The sequence below is a fragment of the Pithys albifrons genome, chromosome 23 (genome assembly GCF_047495875.1).
Source record: "Pithys albifrons albifrons isolate INPA30051 chromosome 23, PitAlb_v1, whole genome shotgun sequence".
NCBI lineage: Eukaryota > Metazoa > Chordata > Aves > Passeriformes > Thamnophilidae > Pithys > Pithys albifrons.
In genome coordinates this window covers 6,298,437-6,319,757 of record NC_092480.1, presented here as the reverse complement: position 1 = coordinate 6,319,757, position 21,321 = coordinate 6,298,437, and the positions used below count along the sequence as shown (strand labels likewise).

At 49.8% G+C, this 21,321-nt stretch overlaps 1 protein-coding gene across 2 annotated transcripts in view; it reads left to right on the top strand.

Moving 5' to 3' along the window:
- Positions 1–21,321, top strand: part of FLI1 (Fli-1 proto-oncogene, ETS transcription factor) — a 119,622-nt gene that overhangs the window by 59,788 nt on the left and 38,513 nt on the right. For both annotated transcript variants that reach the window (XM_071576191.1, XM_071576192.1), the window contains 2 exons: positions 2,974–3,182; positions 15,869–16,023. In XM_071576191.1, the coding sequence (XP_071432292.1) occupies positions 2,974–3,182; positions 15,869–16,023 (364 nt within the window). The remainder of the gene's footprint in view (positions 1–2,973; positions 3,183–15,868; positions 16,024–21,321) is intronic.

Sequence of the window (21,321 nt, the reverse complement as noted above, 5' to 3'; positions counted from 1 at the left end):
CTTTTCCTGTGGGCCACAGAGTTTTCAAGAAAGCAAAAAATGCAGCAAAAGGCAGAGCTGCCCAGTTCTAGATCTGCCAACTTCCAGAGGTGCCCAGTTCCAGAGGTGCCCACTTCCAGAGCTGCCCACTTCCAGAGCTGCCCACTTCCAGAGCTGGCCAGTTCCAGAGGTGCCCACTTCCAGAGGTGCCCACTTCCAGAGCTGCCCACTTCCAGAGCTGGCCAGTTCCAGAGGTGCCCAGTTCCAGAGCTGCCCAGTTCCAGTGCTGCCCAGTTCCAGTGCTGCCCAGTTCTAGATCTGCCCACTTCCAGAGCTGCCCAGTTCCAGAGCTGCCCAGTTCCAGAGCTGCCCAGTTCCAGTGCTGCCAAGTTCCAGAGCTTCCCAGTTCCAGGGCTGCCCAGTTCCAGGGCTGCCCAGTTCCGGACCTGCCCAGTTCCAGAGCTGCCCAGTTCCAGAGCTATCAATTTCCAGAGGTGCCCAGTTCCAGCCAGTGCTGCCCAGTTCCAGAGCTGACAAGTTCCAAAGCTGACCAGTTCCAGAACTTCCCAGTTCCAGGGCTGCCCAGTTCCAGACCTGCCCAGTTCCAGTGCTGCCCAGTTCCAGTGCTGTCCATTTCCAGAAGTGCCCATTTCCAGGGCTGCCCAGTTCCAGAGGTGCCCACTTCCAGTGGATGCAGCTCCACTCCCTGATACTGGTCCAGGCCCATCCTTTGGAGTCTCGTTGGCTCAGCCAGAAAGATCCCTGCTTTCTAATTTGTTCCCATCTTCTTCAGAAGAAAAATAGCTTTAAGCAATAAAACCAGCCTGGAATTAAGAGGTCCTGACTCAGCTTGAATTCAGAAGAACCCCTAAACATCTGCACAAGTCCTGCTGAAGTCACAGAATTTGCTGTAAAATTCCTGTGAGCAGCATCTCCTGTGAGCAGCATCTCACACCCATTTTGGGGGATAACTGTCACAGTTTCCCTAAAATCCTCCCAATTTTTATGCATGTTTTTAGACTGGAAATCTCCAACCTCAAGCATTGGACATTTTAATTTGATGAACTTGCAGTGGTGCTGGTGGTTTCCCTGTCCCTGCCCAGCTGAGGGTGGGTCTGGGCAGTCCTGAGTCAGTCCATAACGGAGGGAACCCCACATTTTTTGTGCTGAGAGGAAGTGGAGGCTCACAGAAAATGTGTCATTTAGGAAGCCTGTCTGACATCCTGAATTCATCAGAGCTCTGAGGGCTTTGCTTTCTTTGAAGAGCTGAACCATCTCGTGATCTTGTACCTTCCTACACAGACAGAGTTTGCACCCGGAGACAGTCCCAGCCCTCTAAGGCCTTTCTGACACAATTTATGCCACCTTATCCCTTTCTTTAATTAAAGATGAAAAAAGGAGGGGGGATTTTTGAAAGGTTGTGACCCCACCAAGGAAAAGCTGTTGTGAAGGTTGAACACAGTGTGAGCTCCTCCCTTTCAGGAGGGTCAAAAATTCTCCTTTTTCTTGTTTAATGTAGCCAGGAGGAGAGGCTGATCACAAGATCAGAAACTGTAACTTCAGCAGGATTTGTGCAGAGGTTTGAGGGCTCCTCCTCAGCCAGGCCCACTGAAATTCTGGGCCAGTTTGGTTTATTTGGGTTTGCTACATGATCTGAGGGCAGAGATAGAAAAGTGCTGATTTCTGGAAATGCAGAGCACTGACCTGACCCTCCCTAAGTGGGTTAATTCAGGCTGAGGTTGGTTCTCATGTTCACCCAGTAAACTCCTAATTATTGCCATTTTTGTGAAGGTACCATGACTGGTGATACCTGGTTTGGACTTGGATTCTCCTGCACTCAGAGGGTTCCACAAGCTCTGCTTTTCTAAGCTTTCAGAATTTCTGTTTCCCTCCCTGGTTATGGAAGAACTCACACGACAAACCTCACAAATAACTACTGGGGGGAGGCACAGGGAGAGAGCAATAATTTCTGACTTTTAAAAGCTTGAATTTTGAGCACGGGGGGCTCAGCACACACAGCAAAGACCATCTGTGTGCCCACAGTGACCCACTGCTGCCCACACATCCCTGCCACCTTTGGAATGCTCAGTGCCCACAGCAGGTCAGGCTTTGCTGCCTTTGTTTTGGGGGTTTCTCCATTAATTCACATTAAAAGACTGTGTGGCTTTTAGTCTGGGAGGTTCCCCCTTTGGTTTCTGCCCTGCCAGTCATGAAGGCAGCTGTGCTGAGTGTGGTTAACTGAGCTCCAGCAAGAACATGCAGACCTTGGCAGATGCACTTTGACTCACCAGGGCTGTGCCAAAGCCACCAGAGCCCAACTCGCTGCGTTCACAAAACCTGAGAGCACCAACCCGTGGAAATGGGGGATCAAAACTTTCTGGCAACATTTGAAGCTTCAGCAGGAGGAAAAGAAAAAATAAAATAAAGGATGATGATTTCCTGGTTTTAAGCATTTCTAGAAATGCAGAGTTTGGTAATGCACCAGCCCACAAAATAAACAAAAAGTGTAAAGTAATGCATTTTTTTTCCCACCATGAACACCCAAAACTCTGACCTGCACTGGCTGCTGCTTCAGCAGTGACCTCAGGACATAAACACACACCCCCTGTGCAAGGGGATGGAGAGACTTCCAGTGCCACTGCAGAAATGTGCCCATCACCTTGGCTGGGTTTGGAGCAGCAAGGACATGGCACTGCAGAGGAAGGTGCTCCCAGAGAGCCCTGGGGTGGCAGAGCACCAGCAGCACCTCGAGGTTTGCAGAAGTCGAGTGAACCTCAACGCTGGTCCCACCCAGATGAGCTCAGGCAGCAAAGCAGAGACTCCCTGCTTTGCATAGGGGTTGGTGGCCCCAAGGGCTCTGATTCAACCTGCCCTCCTGGCAGGTGGTGATTCCAACAGCTGTGGGGCCCTGCAGGTGCCCACCAGCTCGGGGGGGGGGACGGGGAGGAGCCCCTGCTTCGGGCAGGCTCTGAGGCTGCTCTTGTCTCTCCCCAGGAGGCTCTGTCGGTGGTGAGCGACGACCAGTCCCTGTTCGAGCCCACCTACGCCGCCCCCCACGTGCCCAAGGCAGACATGACGGCCTCAGGGAACCCGGACTATGGGCAGCCCCACAAGATCAACCCCCTGCCCCCCCAGCAGGAGTGGATCAACCAGCCCGTGCGGGTCAGCGTCAAACGGGAGTACGACCACATGAATGGATCCAGGTGAGACAAGACCCTTTCCACACCTGATCACAGGATCACAGAGTGGCCTGGGCTGGAAGGGACCTGGAGAAGAGGAGGTTCAGAGGTGACCTCAGCACTGTCTGGAACTCCCTGAAGGGAAGTTGTGGCCAGGTGGGGGTTGGTCTCTTCTCCCAGGCACTCAGCAATAGGACAAGGGGGCACGATGGGCTCAAGCTCTGCCAGGGGAAATTGAAGTTGGAGATCAGGAGGAAATTCTTTGCAGAGAGAGTGCTCAGGGATTGGAATGGGCTGCCCAGAGAGGGGGTGGATTCCCCATCCCTGGAGGTTTTTCAGCTGAGCTTGACCGTGGCACTGAGTGCCATGATCTGGTAAAGGGACTGGAGTTGGACCAAGGGTTGGACTTGATGGTCTCAGAGGTCTTTTCCAACCCAATCCATTCCATGAAAAGTGGGCTGGAAAAGCTGCAAAGGAGTTTCTTTTTGGCTTGCTCAGATGCTTTGGGAAGAGAGGATATATCCCAAAGATCCTTGTTGGTGTCCCAGGAAGGGCACTCTGAGCCCCACAGTGTGACAGTTCAGGGCTACAGAGGGCTGAGGGCAGGAAAAAGGCCCAGGGAAGGGACAGGGAACTTGCCAAAGGTTTCCCAGGGATCCAGGGCAGGAATGAGATAACACTCTGCCTTCCTGCTCCCAGTTCAGTGCCCAATTCACCCAAATTTACTGCCATGATCTGGTAAAGGGACTGGAGTTGGACCAAGGGTTGGACTTGATGTTCTTGAAGGTCTTTTCCAACCCAATCCATTCTATGAGGCCAAACTCCACCGAGTTCAACAAAAGCACAGCATGGACCTGTGGTGGTGAAGGGGTTGAATTAATGATGTCAGAAGAGGATCAGGCACAGCAGCATCAGAAGGCTTGAACAAAGAACTTGGAACAGCTTCATTTTTAGTTACAGCTTCACCTTTTATTTACTCTTGTACCCAACATGCCATCACACCATTGGTTAGTCAGTTCCCCAGACACTCATGGAAATATTCCACTGGCTCCAAGGTATCCCACATTACAAAGGTGGCTCTTTGCTCCTTAAGGGTGCACTCCAAAGTGCTTTCCTCCAAGGATACACTCTGGACTCCTGAAGACCAACTCCCTTCTCAGTGACCTCAGACATCAGAAGGTCTATAAACACACTGTCACCCCCACATGTATCATCCATTCCTGCTCTTGTCCTGCATGGCACCCACTCCCCTCTCTGTGCAGTGTGGGGGTGACAGTGTGCTTGTGGATCCCCTCATGTCTGAGGTGACTGATGAAGAGATTGATGTGGAGCAGTTCAGAGTGTATCCTTGAAGGAAAGGCCTTTGGAGTGCACCCTGAAGGAGCAGAGAGCCACCTGTAGAATGTGGGATACCTTGGAGCCAGAGGAATGTTTCCATGTATGCCTGGTGGGCTGACTCACCAACAGTGTGATGGCATGTTGGATACAAGAGGAGATAAAAGGTGAAGCTGGAACTAAAAATAAAGCTTAAAGCTTTAAGCTCCAAGTTCTAATCCTTCTGATCAAGCCTTCTGATGTTGCTGTGCCTGATCCTCTTCTGGTCATCATTAACTCCCCAACCTACAAGAGCAACGAGGCTGGAGAAGGGACTGGAGCACAAGTGCTGTGGGGAGAGGCTGAGGGAGCTGGGGGTGTTCAGGCTGGAGAAGAGGAGGCTCAGAGGTGACCTCAGCACTGTCTGGAAGTGCCTGAAGGGAAGTTGTGGCCAGGTGGGGGTTGGTCTCTTCTCCCAGGCACTCAGCAATAGGACAAGGGGGCACGATGGGCTCAAGCTCTGCCAGGGGAAATTGAAGTTGGAGAGCAGAAAAAAACTATTTGCAGAGAGAGTGCTCAGGGATTGGAATGGGCTGCCCAGAGAGGGGGTGGATTCCCCATCCCTGGAGGTTTTTAAACACAGATTGGACGTGGCGCTGGGTGCCATGATCTGGTAAATGAACTAGAGTTGGACCAAGGGTTGGACTTGATGATCTTGGAGGTCTTTTCCAACCCAATCGATTCTATGATTCTATGATTCTACCCCTGGACCACTGTAGGACCAGATCTCACTCTCCCTGCAGGAGGTCTCTCACTCTCTCCTTCCTTTGTGGCTCGTGTTTCAGTGTCCTGAGCATTTCCCTCCTGCAGTCCTGCAGATGGATCCCCCCCAGTGCTCGTGGGCACTGCACAGCCCAGGGCATGACACTGCAGTGCACAGAGTTCAGGCTGCAAATGCTGTTGGAAATGACACATTCCACCCTCTAGTTCAGCACCCCACAGATGTGCCCTGGTCCAGGGGGCTCAAAAAGGTGGAGCTGGAGTTCATACCAGAGTGAAGCAGTGAAAGCTGCACCACTGGACTGGAGGGGCTTCACTGGAGGGCCCTTTTTACTGAATCTGAACTGCATTCCTGCAACCCTGTGGAACTGCAGAGCTGTGGGATGGGGAAGGGAAAAGGGCAGACTTTATGGGATTCCATGAGGTGGAACAAAACACAAGGGCTGTACCCACACCTTCTGTGTGGATATCAGTGACCTCTGGTGCCCCTGAGATCAGGAGAGGCTGGAGCAGAGTTTGAACCATCCCTGGGTCACTGGTTGTGTTGTAACCCCTCGAGCTCGTAGCCAAAATGTCATTTGTAGTTAGAGCTGGAGAAGGTGAATCATTTCCTTGTTCAATGACAAACTGAATGACTTGAAAGCATTTTATTATCACAGCTGAGGTTGTCTCTGTTAAATCCAAAGCCTAGAAACAAATCTCACCTTCTTGAACATAATCTTTATGTACAGAAATTTCATTTTTTTTCAGTTTTAAATACATGTAATATAGATAAACTTTTATGTTTTAGAATGAGGTTTTACAGCTCATATTAATTTAGATTTGATTTTAATTTCAAAGCCACAAACCTCTCTAGAGTCAAGTGTTAACAAACCCTCAAGGGTTTTTCTGCTTTAGGGTTGCTTGAGCTGCACATTTTCCTGCTTTCTGAGAACACAGCAAAGAGCAGAGCTGGAAACAGAAAGCAGCCTTGCACTTTCAGACTTCTGCAGTGAGATGATGGTGTTAAAGACATCAAACAGCAGCCTGGGTTTTTTCCCTCATAAGTGTACAGTAGATGCTGATTTTGCTCTCAGATAAAGGTCTCTGTGGCAGTTGCTCTCTCAAGGTGATTATTTGCAGGCTGAACTCGATCTCGCCCTCGTTGTACCTCGGTGTCATTTCTCAGCTTCATAAAACCCATGTGGATTCTTGCACCAGTGTTTCCAGCCTCAGTATTGAGTGTAGGAGAAGTCATTATTTCCTGAAAAACACCATCCTTGGATATCACAGAGAAAAGGATGGAACTTGAAAGTGCCAAAAAGTCATGAGGACACCTTTGGCTCCCAAGGCTGGTTTTCTTAGGAAGAGGAAGCCCTTTGTGGCATTGCCAGGCTGCCCACATCAAGGCCAGGCTGGATGGGGCTCTGAGCAACCTGAGCTGGTGGGAGGTGTCCCTGCCCATGGCAGAGGTGGCACAGGATGGACTTTAAGGTCCCTTCCAACCCAAACAATCCTGGGATTCCGTGAGTGCATCAGTCACTCACACCCAGTGTCAGACTGACACACCGAGTGTTCCCTCCCATCCCACTGGTCTGTCTCACTCAGGGAAGTTCTGGAGGGCTAAGGGGACAAGGAATCCTGGTCCATGCAGAGTGTCTGTGCTCCTCAGAGCCTCTCTGTGCAGGTTCAGAGTGTGTGTGTCCTGTACCCCCAAACTGTCTGTGTGCTGCATTCCATCCTTCGGCATGGAACGTCCTGGGCTGTCCTGCCCTTGTGGTCTCTGTGTGCCCATCTTTGTCCTCAGTGAAAGGGAAGTGGCACTGCTGGAACAAAGTGACTCATGAACAACTGGGAGAGCCCTGGGAGTCATAGAGAGAGGCCCCCCAGGACTGTGGTGCTTCTGGGCAAAAGGGAAATCCTTCCTCGAGGCTCCAAGGTTCTTGGGCAGAAAATGTGTCCTCAGTGTCTCCAAAAGAGGGGTGACAACTGCCCAACCTGCCAGAAAAAACCAGAAAAAACTGTTTTGCACATCAGGACCAAGCACTGCAGTAGCTCCCAGCCCTGCCTTTGGATAACTCACAAGCACAGGAGCTCCAGCCCACCCATGACATGAGAACATTCACCCAACTTTTCCATCCTCTCCTTTTATTCAAGGCTAAAAATTTCAAGTCCTTTCCTGTCATGAGCATGACAGTCCATGAGGGGGGACTGGCCCCCTCCTGTTGCTTGTTCCTCTGCCCATCAGCTGCCTGGCAAAACCAACACACGTGTGAGTGACAACCACCAATCCCAACACAAAGTACCTCCAGCTGCGGGTGGGCACCAATCCCTGCTGCCCTCCCTCTGTGCCTGCCCCTCCTGCTCTCTCTTGTTTCTCAAGGACACTCTCCCAGCGAGTTCCAGCTGCCTCTTGGCAGGAACAGCCTTTATTCTGCTTTTATTCTGCCTTTATTCTGCCTTTATTCTGCCTTTCACCTGTGCTGTGTCGAGAGGGTGGTTTGTGTACTCAGGGACCTGCAGGGGAGGAGCTGCTGAGTGCAAGGGACAATGTCCAGCTTTTCCTCTTTTTCTCAGAGATCAGCAGCAGGTCTGAGTGTGTGATGAGCTGGGTTGGTCCTCAGCAGGGTGAGAGAAAGGTCTTTGAGGACCCTTCCCAAGCCTGTTCTGCAGAGCCCCCCAAGTCCTCCAAGAACCCCCAACCAGCTCTGTACCCACATCACATTTTCCTGGTTTACTCCCAAATTTGAAGGCATTTCCCAGATAACTCCATACTGACTGTGCACAGGAAGTGCTCAGGCTGGGCCAGGGATCTGTATTTTAAAGGAGAAGGTGGGACTTCTGTGTAACTGTAAGATTTAGACACAAATTTTGTGACCATTTCCAGGATTATCAGACCCAAACGCAGGTTGTGGCCTCAAAATCTGCCCTTGCTCAGAATAAAATCCAGACTACACTTAATAACATGAAAAAGAACAAAATAAACAAGCAAAAAATCTTCCACATTTTATCTTCCAGTGAATAAAGGAGGAGAACTATTTAGAAAAATGCTGGGTTAAGTTTAACTCAGTTCAAATCCATGTTTGTAACAGATTTTTTGGCTTAGATTTTACACAAATTCCAAATGCAAAGACTGAACCAAGCAAGAGAAATTCTAAATATTGACTCTATTTACTGAGCTACTGCAGCTCTGCACTTGTAGCTAAATTCAGAGAGTGATCTTTAAAGGGATGTTACAAAATTTGTCTGGTCTTCAAACGTGAAAGGACGTTCCAACGTGCTGACGTGTGCAGGGCTGTGGGCAAACTGCCCTGGGCAATTCCAGCTGTGTTACGGATTCTGTCCAGCTAAAATAAGGAAGTCAGTGCTTTGGAAAGGCTTTGCAGACATTCTTTAGAGTCATCCCAGGGCAGCTGTGGCTGCCACATCCCTGGGAGTGTCCAAGGCCAGGTTGGACAGGGCTTGGAGCAACCTGGGATAGTGGAAGGTGTCCCTGCCCATGGCAGGGGGTGGGAAAATGAGCTTTAAGATCCTTTCCAACCCAAACCATTCTGAGATCCTGTGATTTTATATTCCTCCTGCTTTACACCACTGAAATACCTTCTGGAGGTCCCTTCAGGGACCTCGGGGTGTTTCTGTGCCACACCAAGTGTCCCTGCAGGGCTGACCTGCCCTGGGAGCAGCGTGTGAGCCCTCTAGTGGGACCCGGGGTTGGTCTGTGCCCTCCTGTTCGTGTGGCCACGACTGGGATAAACCCCCTGGATTTTCCATCCTTTTTGCAGCTGTTCCTTCTCCCAGTGTGAGCTCCTCCTGAGGGGGGCACGGTTAAAGTGGGGGTGGGGGCAAGTTTTGAGGGGCTGACTCTGGTCCCTGCCTGCAAGAGGGAACCACCAGCAGAATCCCAGCATGTCTGTGCTCCCTCCCTTCACTGCACATCCAAAACTAAACTAACATTTAATTTCTAGTGTAACTGTGAAAGCTGAGATGGCCAAACGGGGCTGTACACCAAAAAGTGGCAAATTTAAAAAGAAAAGAGGGTTGGAAGAAAGGAGGAATGAAAGGGGAGGAGGAGAGGGATAGAAAGGAGGAATGAAAGGATGGGAAGAGAGGGAGAGAAAGGAGGAATGAAAGGATAGGAAGAGAGGGATAGAAAGGAGGAATGAAAGGATAGGAAGAGAGGGGAAGAAAGGGGGAATGAAAGGATAGGAAGAGGGGAATAGAAAGGAGGAATGAAAGGATAGGAGGAGAGAGGAAGAAAGGAGGAATGAAAGGATAGGAAGAGAAGGATAGAAAGGAGGAATGAAAGGATAGGAAGAGAGGGGAAGAAAGGAGGAATGAAAGGATAGGAAGAGAGGGGAAGAAAGGAGGAATGAAAAGATGGAAAGAGAGGGGAAGAAAGGAGGAATGAAAGGATGGGAAGAGAGGGGAAGAAAGGAGGAATGAAAGGATAGGAAGAGGGTCATTTCATGCCAGTAGAAAACATGGATAAGCTGTTTTAGAAGATGTTATTATCCAGGAGTCTGGGTATCACAGAATTGCAGAATCCCAGGATGGTTTGGGCTGGAAGGGACCTTAAAGATAGAAAGGAGGAATGAAAGGATAGGAAGAGAGGAATAGAAAGGAGGAATGAAAGGATAGGAAGAGAGGGGAAGAAAGGAGGAATGAAAGGATAGGAAGAGAGGGATAGAAAGGAGGAATGAAAGGATAGGAAGAGAGGGGAAGAAAGGAGGAATGAAAGGATAGGAAGAGAGGGATAGAAAGGAGGAATGAAAGGATAGGAAGAGAGGGGAAGAAAGGAGGAATGAAAGGATGGGAAGAGAGGGGAAGAAAGGAGGAATGAAAGGATAGGAAGGGAGGGATAGAAAGGAGGAATGAAAGGATAGGAGGAGAGAGGAAGAAAGGAGGAATGAAAGGATGGGAAGAGAAGGATAGAAAGGAGGAATGAAAGGATAGGAAGAGAGGGGAAGAAAGGAGGAATGAAAGGATAGGAAGGGAGGGATAGAAAGGAGGAATGAAAGGATGGGAAGAGAAGGATAGAAAGGAGGAATGAAAGGATAGGAAGAGACGGGAAGAAAGGAGAAATGAAAGGATGGAAAGAGAGGGGAAGAAAGGAGGAATGAAAGGATAGGAAGAGAGGGGAAGAAAGGAGGAATGAAAGGATAGGAAGAGAGGGGAAGAAAGGAGGAATGAAAGGATAGGAAGAGGGTCATTTCATGCCAGTAGAAAACATGGATAAGCTGTTTTAGAAGATGTTATTATCCAAGAGTCTGGGTATCACAGAATTGTAGAATCCCAGGATGGTTTGGGCTGGAAGGGACCTTAAAGATAGAAAGGAGGAATGAAAGGATAGGAAGAGAGGGATAGAAAGGAGGAATGAAAGGATAGGAGGAGAGAGGAAGAAAGGAGGAATGAAAGAATGGGAAGAGAGGGATAGAAAGGAGGAATGAAAGGATAGGAAGAGAGGGATACAAAGGAGGAATGAAAGGATAGGAAGAGAGGGATAGAAAGGAGGAATGAAAGGATAGGAAGAGAGAGGAAGAAAGGAGGAATGAAAGGATAGGAAGAGAGGGATAGAAAGAAGGAAGTAACCCCCTGCTCACGGCTGAGTCAGGTTCAGAAATTCCTGAAATCCCTTAATTTGTTCTTTGTAGACAAAGCCAAATGTGATTCTTAGACAGAGCCCTGGGACAGTAACAGTTTTTTTCCAGGTATCTGGAACTCAGGCTGATGCTGCACAGAGGGTTTATTAGTCAGTGCCAGGAGAGCTGCTTGTCCAGAACTTTCCCAAACACCAAACTCTTGGCATCCCCAGGGACTGCCACTGCAGCTGCTGGAACGAGGAGTCTTTGGTCAGACAGGCAGTGAGTTCTGCTTCATGTTCCTTGGATGCTGTCACTGCCACAGAGAACTTGGGAAAGCAGCCTGTGTCCATTTACGTGTGTAGATCCACTTTTCTGTCCAGAGCCTGAGCAAATGCAGCATGTGGAACCACCTGGAAATCTGCAAAAAATCGAGGATTAATCTGCCATCTGAAATCCCCTCCCACGCTGAATTCCCTGCGTGGCCACAGCTCCACCCACCTCCTGCTGGGATAAATCACCTGAGCCTGGGCCAGGACAGTGCTGGGTGTCCAGGAGTGCAGAGGGGATTCAGTCTGGGAGTGTTGATTTCCCGGGAAAAGGCTCTCTCTGGATCTGACAGGAAACGTTGGGTTCAGAGGACACAAAATTAAGGATCTTGTCACTAAAGATTTCATGGTATTGCCTTAGGGCCAGATCAGTCTCCTGCCCAGTGCAGTTTGGGTGATGCTATTCCCAGTTATGTCTGTCCAGTGGGGTTAGATGTGGGTCCAGAGAACTTCCTCAGAGGAAGGGAGGCAGCTGCAGAGCCCCATGGACACAACTCTGTCAGGAACATGGAGAACGTTCAGCAGGAATAATGGAGAAACTTCTCCTCTCTCAGTGCTGGGTGGGGGCACCTCAGTCCCTTAATTTTCCCTCCAGATCTTATTTCCACATATTTTCTGATCCTTGGCTGTCTGGGTTTGGCTGCTGAGACTCCCAGAGCAAGGCAGGGCTTAGGCAGGGCCCAAACTGCCAAACCAGGAGCCTGTGAGGTGAGAAGTCACCCCCAAAGCACTGAGGGGATCTGCCAGCACTGGGGTTACTCCTGTCACTCTGCTGAGTGGGGCATGGGAACAATACTGAGTGAGGGAGCAGAGACAGCCAAGGACTCTGTGGGCTGTTCCTGAGGGTCATTTCATGCCAGTAGAAAACATGGATAAGCTGTTTTAGAAGATGTTATTATCCAAGAGTCTGGGTATCACAGAATTGTAGAGTTCCAGGATGGTTTGGGCTGGAAGGGACCTTAAAGACCATTAAATGCCACCCCCTGCCATGGGCAGGGACACCTCCCACCAGCCCAGGTTGCTTCAAGCCCTGTCCAACCTGGCCTTGGACACTGCCAGGGATGGGGCAGCCACAGCTTCTCTGGGCAACCTGTGCCAGGGCCTGCCCACCCTCACAGCCAAGAATTCCTTCCCAATATCCCACCTATTCCTGCCCTCTGGCAGTGGGAAGCCATTCCCCTTGTCCTGTCCCTCCATCCCTTGTCCCAGGTCCCTCTCCAGCTCTCCTGGAGCCCCTTTGGGCACCGGAAGGGGCTCTCAGGTCTCCCTGGATCCTTCTCTTCTCCAGGTGAACACCCCCAGCTTTCCCAGCCTGTCCCAGAGCAGAGGGGGCTCCAGATCTGGAGCATCTCCTTGGCCTCTGAATTTAATCCAGCAGCTCCATGTCCTTCTGATGTTGGGGACCCAGAGCTGGAGATGGCACTGCATGAGGGGTCTGTGATAGAACAGGATCCCAGAGCTCTGTGGGACCACTATACATGCTATTATTGAACCATAAATAATACTTGCCAGTTAACAGGGGTTGTTTTTCCAGGGAACTTTAACTCCAGAGCAGGGTGGGAGGGTGAAACTTTGGGCAGCAGAGAGGCCCTGGGGTGTGCTGAGTGTGTCTGAAGGAGGCAGAATTCACCTCAAAGGGAGATGGGAATGCACCCTTGGGGCTGTGGGAACCCACCTGTGGGGCTGAGGGAACCCACCTGTGGGGCTGAGGGAATCCCCCTATGGGGCTGTGAGAATCCCCCCATGGGGCTGTGGGAACCCACCTGTGGGGCTGTGGGAATCCACCTGTGGGGCTGAGAGAATCCAATCCACCCGTGGGGCTGAGGGAATCCCCCTATGGGGCTGTGGGAACCCACCTGTGGGGCTGAGAAAATCCAATCCACCCGTGGGGCTATTGGAAACCCCTTATGGGGCTGTGGGAATCCACTCGTGGGGCTTGGGAATCCAATCCACCCTTGGGGCTGTGGGAACCCACTCGTGGGGCTTGGGAATCCAATCCACCCTTGGGGCTGTGGAAATCCAATCCACTCGTGGGGCTGTGGGAACCCAATCCACCCGTAGGGCTGTTGGAATCCCTCTATGGGGCTGTGGGAATCCAATCCACCCGTGGGGCTGTTGGAAACCCCCTATGGGGCTGTGGGAATCCAATCCACTCATGGGGCTGTTGGAATCTCTCTATGGGTCTGTGGGAATCCAATCCACCCTTGGGGCTGTGGGAATCCACTCGTGGGGCTTGGGAATCCAATCCCCCTGTGGGGCTGTGGGAATCCAATCCACCCTTGGGGCTGTAGGAATCCACTTGTGGGGCTTGGGCATCCAATCCCCCTGTGGGGCTGTGGGAATCCAATCCACCCTTGGGGCTGTAGGAATCCACTTGTGGGGCTTGGGAATCCAATCCACCCTTGGGGCTGTGGGAATCCACTCGTGGGGCTTGGGAATCCAATCCACCCTTGGGGCTGTGGGAATCCACTCGTGGGGCTTGGGAATCCAATCCACCCTTGGGGCTGTGGGAATCCACTCGTGGGGCTTGGGAATCCAATCCACTCGTGGGGCTTGGGAATCCAATCCACCTTTGGGGCTGTGGGAATCCAATTCACCCGTAGGGCTGTGGGAATCCACGCATGGGGCTTGGGAATCCAATCCACCTTTGGGGCTGTGGGAATCCGCTCGTGGGGCTTGGGAATCCAATCCACCCTTGGGGCTGTGGGAATCCCCCCGTGGGGCTGTGGGAGTCCACCTGTGGGGCTGAGGGAAACCAATCCCCCTGTGGGGCTGTGGGGATCCCCCCGTGGGGTTGTTCATGTGGCTCTGCCCCACCAGCCGGGCTGCCCACCCCATCAAACCAGCAGCTGGTGCCCACCAGGGCAGGAGGAGGTTGGTGGCCTCCCAGGAACACTCTGGACCAGGGATGCTCTCCCATCTCACTGAGCCAGGACGGGCCATCCCTCAGCACAGAATAAGCTCCTTTGTGCCACCTCAGGGCTTTGTCCGTGCCAGCACAGGCAGCGTTAACACCTGACACGGAGAGTTCCAGCAGAGCCCTCGCACTGAGCACATTCCCTGTGAACACCCCCTGGCCCTGCAGTTGCTCAGACTCTCCTCACTGCCACGGGGACATTAAACCTTCAGCAGTTGCCTCTCCAAGGGCGGATTTTGGTTCCCTGCCTGGAAAAACAGTAGGCGAAATAGTAAAACCTTAAATTCGAACATGTGTAACTTATACATCTTATTTCCATTTTCAAGCAGCATTCCCTTAGTAAGACATGAGGAAAAAATTACCATCTGCCTTCGAATATCTCGGTGGAGCATTTATCTCCCAGCCACGAGAACCCAATCTCAGTCAAGTCTCCCTCCCCCCCAGTTCAGGTTAGGAGACAAATTTGTTTAGTGTCCTAACTTGGAAGCTTTGCCAGCTGAACTCAGAGGGTGGGATTTGCTGCTCTGTCACAGCTCTTACCCTGCAGAGAAAGGTTTCCTCCCAAACCACTTGGCTTCTGGCAGAGAAGGAGGATGGCTGTGGGATTAAAGCAGTGGCCTGAACTGCCCTGCATGTGGCTCTTTGTGGACAGGCTGGGCACTAATTCCCCTTTGGGAAGGTGAGGGCAATAAGGTGCCCTTCCTGGGAGTTCTGGGATGTGCTGGTGTTTGCAGTGACTAAAAACAGGAGTTATTACTGGAGAAAAACACACTCTGTGCTCCCTGCCTGTGGCTGGAGGCTCACAGTTCTCCCAGAGCAGGACAGAACCTCTCCAAGGCTCTGCGGGTCTTAGCACAGAGACACCTGGGTTGCTGAAGGTTCTCTGCTCATCACTCCATCACCTCAGAAGTTAAAGTGGGGCTGGAGCCTTTTTCACACACCACTGCTGAGGTCTGGAGGTCTTCACTCATGCCCAAGGCACCCAGGAGTTCCAGGTTGCCTCTCCAGGGCTGGGGCACTGCTAAGCACAGAATCACACACTATGCTGAGTTGGAAAGGACCCATAAGGGCCATCCAGTCCAACTCCTATCCCTGCACAGGACACCCAACAATCCCACCCTGTGCCTGAGAACATTGTCCTTGAGCCCCTACAGGGTCTGGGAACAGACAAGATCTCTCTGCTGATGTTGAGTCTTCTCCTGTGCCTACCCTGCCACTTTGGTTGGGTATGTTGAGTTCCATGTTCATGACATGAAGGGGGTGTTCCTGAGCCCATGTTGGGCTCTGCAGAAACCCCCCAGGACACGGGGTGGGCAGTGCCTGTCAATGGACAGGCTCCACTGGAAGATTGTTTAAACCAAATGCAGGAGTGGAACAGCCCCAAAGGGCTCCCAGGAGCATCCAGCTGTATCTGCAGGATTGCTGGAATGCACTGAGCAATGAAGGAGGGGGGAGTGGGGATGTGACCTACAGGCCCCTGTGACAGGGACCTGCTCTCCACCTGGACTGGGAATTTTGGCATTTCAGAGGTATTGAGTACAACCTGTCAGTAACCACTGCCTGCTCTGGAAGCCACTCCTCTTGGAGTCTCCAACTGGTTTCATTATCAGAGATCCCCCACATGGGACCTGTGTCTCATTGACCACCTTACAGATCCGTGTGACAGGTCAGGAATGGCCTCTCCACACGGAAAGACTGTTGGTGTTTCACCTGCAGGGTGGTTGCCATGTGTGTACCCCAAACCCCTCCTGCTGCAGCAGGGCTGGCAGGGGCACAGTGATGGCAGCTCTGCTGTTTCCTTTCCCATTTCAGGGAGTCCCCCGTGGACTGCAGCGTGAACAAATGTGGCAAACTCGTGGGAGCAGGGACAGAGTCCAACCCCATGAGCTACAGCACCTACATGGATGAGAAGAATGGACCTCCTCCCAACATGACCACCAACGAGAGGAGAGTCATCGTCCCAGCAGGTACCACCAAGCCCCTGGGGGCAGCTTTCCTTGCACTGAATCAGGAGAAGAAGCAGAGAATTAGTGCTGCTTCTTTGTTATCTTCTCCTGGAATGAAGTGCTGGTTTGGTGTGTTGAACCAAATCCATCTCCCACCATGTGTTAGGGGAGAATCTGCTTCCTGGGACACGCAGGGGATGATCAAAGAGCACAGTTCATGGGCAAGAGCAAGCATGAAGTGGGCCCAAATTATAACTCCCATGATGCTCCCAGAGTCCAGATGCACTTTCATGTCACATTGATTGATTCAAAATGAGCTATTTTGTTTTCATTTTCTGTTAGAAGTAGAAACCCAGCGAAATTATATTTTGCAGGAACTCCATTATCCTTCCAAAAACTGTTACACAGGAACATTCCTGTCCAGCTCTGTTTGCATTTGATATCCACATCTGCTCTCTGGAGTTGGCAGGATGCATTGGATGCATTTGGAGAGCCAAGGGTGAGCTGCTGTGGAGGCAACTGATGAAGTCTGAACCTGGAATGAGGAGTCTTCCCCTGCAAAGTTTATAAACACCATCCCTGTAAACAGCCAAGGCCAGGAACTTTCCAGCAGAGGAGCCAAGTGCTGGCCCAGTTTCTGTGCCAGAACTTGCACTGGTTTTGAGGGTTTTTGAGGGTACCCAACCCAGCAGACAAAGTGTTGGCAGGAAGAAATGCACTCGTGGAATTCAGCTCTGTTTCCTGCTCGTGGCTTGACCACGAACAGATGACAATTCCCCAGCATTTGGTTGCCATTTGGGATGAAAAGGAAAAGCCTGAGCTGAGTGTAGGGAGGGGAAACCATTAAAAGACTGACAGTAACTCTCCAAGTCCCACCAAAGCTGTTGTTGGGAGTGGCTGAGCTGGTTGGGGACAGCAGCAGGTCTGTCTGTCTGTCTGTCTGTCTGTCCACGCTGCCCACACAGGTGGGAGCTGGTACCAACCACTCCCTGTGTCACTGAAGGTGTTCAACACTCCTCCTGCTCCTCACCACGCTGCTTATGTAGAAAGGACCAAGGATGAGCCAAAGTGTAGCATTGCTGGAACAAGGGAAATTGTTGGAATAAGGAAATTGTTGGAATAAGGGAAATTGTTGGAATAAGAGAAATTGCTTTCAGAGCCCTCAGTGGAAGAGAAGGTTTTGAATCTTCTCTTTGAAGGACAGTGAAGGAAAGGACATTAATAAATAAGAGTAACTCTCCAAGTCCCACCAAAGCTGCTGTTGGGTTGTGTTTGAGGGACTGGTTGAGCTGGTTGGGGACAGCAGCAGGTCTGTCTGTCTGTCTGTCTGTCTGTCCACACTGCCCACAGAGGTGAGATCTGGTACCAACCCCTCCTTGTGCCACTGAAGGTGTTCAACACTCCTCCTGCTCCTCACCACGCTGCTTATGTAGAAAGACCAAGGATGAGCCAAAGTGTAGCATTGCTGGAATAAGAGAAATTGTTGGAATAAGGAAATTGTTGGAATAAGGGAATTGTTGGAATAAGGGAAATTACTTTTAGAACCCTCAGTGGAAGAGAAGGTTTTGAATCTTCTCTTTGAAGGAGAGTGAAGAAAAGGACATTAATAAATAAGACTGACAATAACTCTCCAAGTCCCACCAAAGCTGCTGTTGAGTGTTTGAGGGACTGGCTGGGCTGGTTGGGGACAGCAGCAGGTCTGTCTGTCTGTCTGTCTGTCTGTCCACGCTACCCACAGAGGTGGGAGCTGCACCAACCACTCCCTGTGCCACTGAAGGTGTTCAACACTCCTCCTGCTCCTCACCACGCTGCTTATGTAGAAAGGACCAAGGATGAGCCAAAGTTTAGCATTGCTGGAATAAGGGAAATTGTTGGAATAAGGGAATTGTTGGAATAAGGGAATTGTTGGAATAAGGAATTGTTGGAATAGGGAAATCACTTTCAGAGCCCTCAGTGGAAGAGAAGGTTTTGAATCTTCTCTTTGAAGGACAGTGAAGGAAAGGACATTAATAAATAAGACTGACAGTAACTCTCCAAGTCCCACCAAAGCTGCTGTTGAGTGTTTGAGGGACTGGCTGGGCTGGTTGGGGACAGCAGCAGGTCTGTCTGTCTGTCTGTCTGTCTGTCTGTCCACGCTGCCCACAGGTGGGATCTGGTACCAACCCCTCCTTGTGCCACTGAAGGTGTTCAACACTCCTCCTGCTCCTCACCACGCTGCTTATGTAAAAAGACCAAGGATGAGCCAAAGTTTAGCATTGCTGGAATAAGGGAAATTGTTGGAATAAGGAAATTGTTGGAATAAGGGAAATTGTTGGAATAAGGAAATTGTTGGAATAAGGAAATTGTTGGAATAAGGGAAATTACTTTTAGAACCCTCAGTGGAAGAGAAGGTTTTGAATCTTCTCTTTGACGGACAGTGAAGGAAAGGACATTAATAAATAAGAGTAACTATCCAAGTCCCACCAAAGCTGCTGTTGGGGTGTGTTTGAGGGACTGGTTGAGCTGGTTGGGGACAGCAGCAGGTCTGTCTGTCTGTCTGTCTGTCTGTCCACACTGCCCACAGAGGTGGGAGCTGCACCAACCACTCCCTGTGTCACTGAAGGTGTTCAACACTCCTCCTGCTCCTCACCACGCTGCTTATGTAGAAAGACCAAGGATGAGCCAAAGTTTAGCATTGCTGGAATAAGGGAAATTGTTGGAATAAGGGAAATTGTTGGAATACAGAAATTGTTGGAATAAGGGAAATTACTTTTAGAACCCTCAGTGGAAGAGAAGGTTTTGAATCTTCTCTTTGAAGGACAGTGAAGAAAAGGACATTAATTAATAAGAGTGACAGTAACTCTCCAAGTCCCACCAAAGCTGCTGTTGGGGTGTGTTTGAGGGACTGGTTGAGCTGGTTGGGGACAGCAGCAGGTCTGTCTGTCTGTCTGTCTGTCCACACTGCCCACACAGGTGGGAGCTGCACCAACCACTCCCTGTGTCACTGAAGGTGTTCAACACTCCTCCTGCTCCTCACCACGCTGCTTATGTAGAAAGGACCAAGGATGAGCCAAAGTTTAGCATTGCTGGAATAAGGGAAATTGTTGGAATGAGGAAATTGTTGGAATAAAGAAATTGTTGGAATAAGGGAAATTACTTTTAGAACCCTCAGTGGAAGAGAAGGTTTTGAATCTTCTCTTTGAAGGAGAGTGAAGAAAAGGACATTAATAAATAAGACTGACAATAACTCTCCAAGTCCCACCAAAGCTGCTGTTGGGGTGTGTTTGAGGGACTGGCTGGGCTGGTTGGGGACAGCAGCAGGTCTGTCTGTCTGTCTGTCTGTCTGTCCACGCTACCCACAGAGGTGGGAGCTGCACCAACCACTCCCTGTGTCACTGAAGGTGTTCAACACTCCCCCTGCTCCTCACCACGCTGCTTATGTAGAAAGACCAAGGATGAGCCAAAGTTTAGCATTGCTGGAATAAGGGAAATTGTTGGAATAAGGAAATTGTTGGAATAAGGAATTGTTGGAATAACAGAAATTGTTGGAATAACAGAAATTGTTGGAATAAGGGAAATTGTTGGAATAAGGAATTGTTGAAATAAGGGAAAATGTTGGAATAATGAAATTGTTGGAATAAGGGAAATTGTTGGAATAACAGAAATTGTTGGAATAAGGAAATTGTTGGAATAAGGGAAATTGTTGGAATAACAGAAATTGTTGGAATAAGGGAAATTGTTGGAATAAGGGAAATTGTTGGAATAAGGGAAATTGTTGGAATAAGGAATTGTTGGAATAAGGGAAATTACTTTCAGAACCCTCAGTGGAAGGAAGGTTTTGAATCTTCTCTTTGAAGGAGAGTGAAGAAAAGGACATTTCTCCCTCATCATGAGCATCCACAAATCAAGGACTTGAGATCCTTGTGAGAGGGCAGTGATTTAACAGACTTTGGAAGACAAGAATGAACATCATCCCAGACCTCTGGCTGCAGGATATGAGAAGCCTCATCCAAGAAAGGCATTTGGACAATTCAATATAATCCAGAATTGAGATTTATAGTGCATTAGGGTGAAGATAAGCAAGAATAATGTCACATTAGGCTTACAATGGTGGTAATAATGGACTCTCAGCTGTGTTTCAAGAAACCACTTTTTCAGAGGCCATTCAATGTCTTTTACAGTGTTTAAAGGGAGGCCACAAATTCACTCTGCCCTCTAGATCTTGGGGGTTTTTTTTGCAAAACTCAAGACAAATAAGTCTTTCAATTAAAAATAATATAAAAAACCCTCCCTTGAATACTCACATTGTAAAATTTGCAGCCTTTTGCCAGTGCTTAGAAAGCAAAATCTGAATTAACTATTGCCAAGATGTGAAGGAAACACATCTGTCATTCCCAAAGAGGACTTGTAAAGGTGTGGGGTTGTAAATTCCACGTTTAGAATTCAGCTTTAAGCAACCCAGATTTACTGGAGACTCAGTGGGGAGATGTCACAGTTATAATTTCCATTCTCCTTGGTCTCAGTTCTCCATTTTATGGTGTTATTCTGGAATTCTGGTGCCCAGGAATGCACCAGATATGGGCACTACCTGAGGTTTGGTGCCCAGTGATCCCCACAGCTCACACAACTTACATCCCTGGGCCGAGGAAATATTTTATAAATTTATTTTATAAATTTATTTTATAAATTTATTTTATAAATATGAGGCATTTCTTGTCCCTGCCCAAAGGACACCTCCAGTCCTGTGATCCTGCATTTTTCTGATCCATGTGCTCAACTTCTCAGGTCCTGAGGTGTCTGAGGTTCCTCTTGGAGTGATGGACCAGCTGTTAATGACACATCAAACATCCTCCAAGTTTAAACTTCCCTTTCCAATCCTCTCCAGCTGCAACAGAACACGAAGTTGCAGCTTAAACTTTGAAACGGGCTCCGTGGGGAGGAGCAGCACAGGAAACATCTGAAAACACAGATAATATGCTCTGAAAATGACTATAAAACATTGTTGTGGCCCAAGTCTTGCTGGGACTTTCTGATTAAACTCAAGGGCTGATTTCTTTTCTGACTCCTGATGCAGCAGTCCCTCCCCACAGGGTCTCCAGCAGGGTTCAGTCTCTCTCTTACGTCACTGCCAGTAATAAAGACTCTCCAGCTGGAGCTCTGCTGACAGTCCCTGAGGCTGCAGGAGACAGAAGAACATCCACACTGCCCTCCAAGAGCTGGAGGCTCCTACAGGAGGTAGAACTGTGTTCCTGTCAGCAGGGAGAGCAGCTGTGACTCACAGCCATGGAAGGCTGCTCTGCTGGAGCAATAAGATCTTTTTTCTGACCATAAATACCCCCA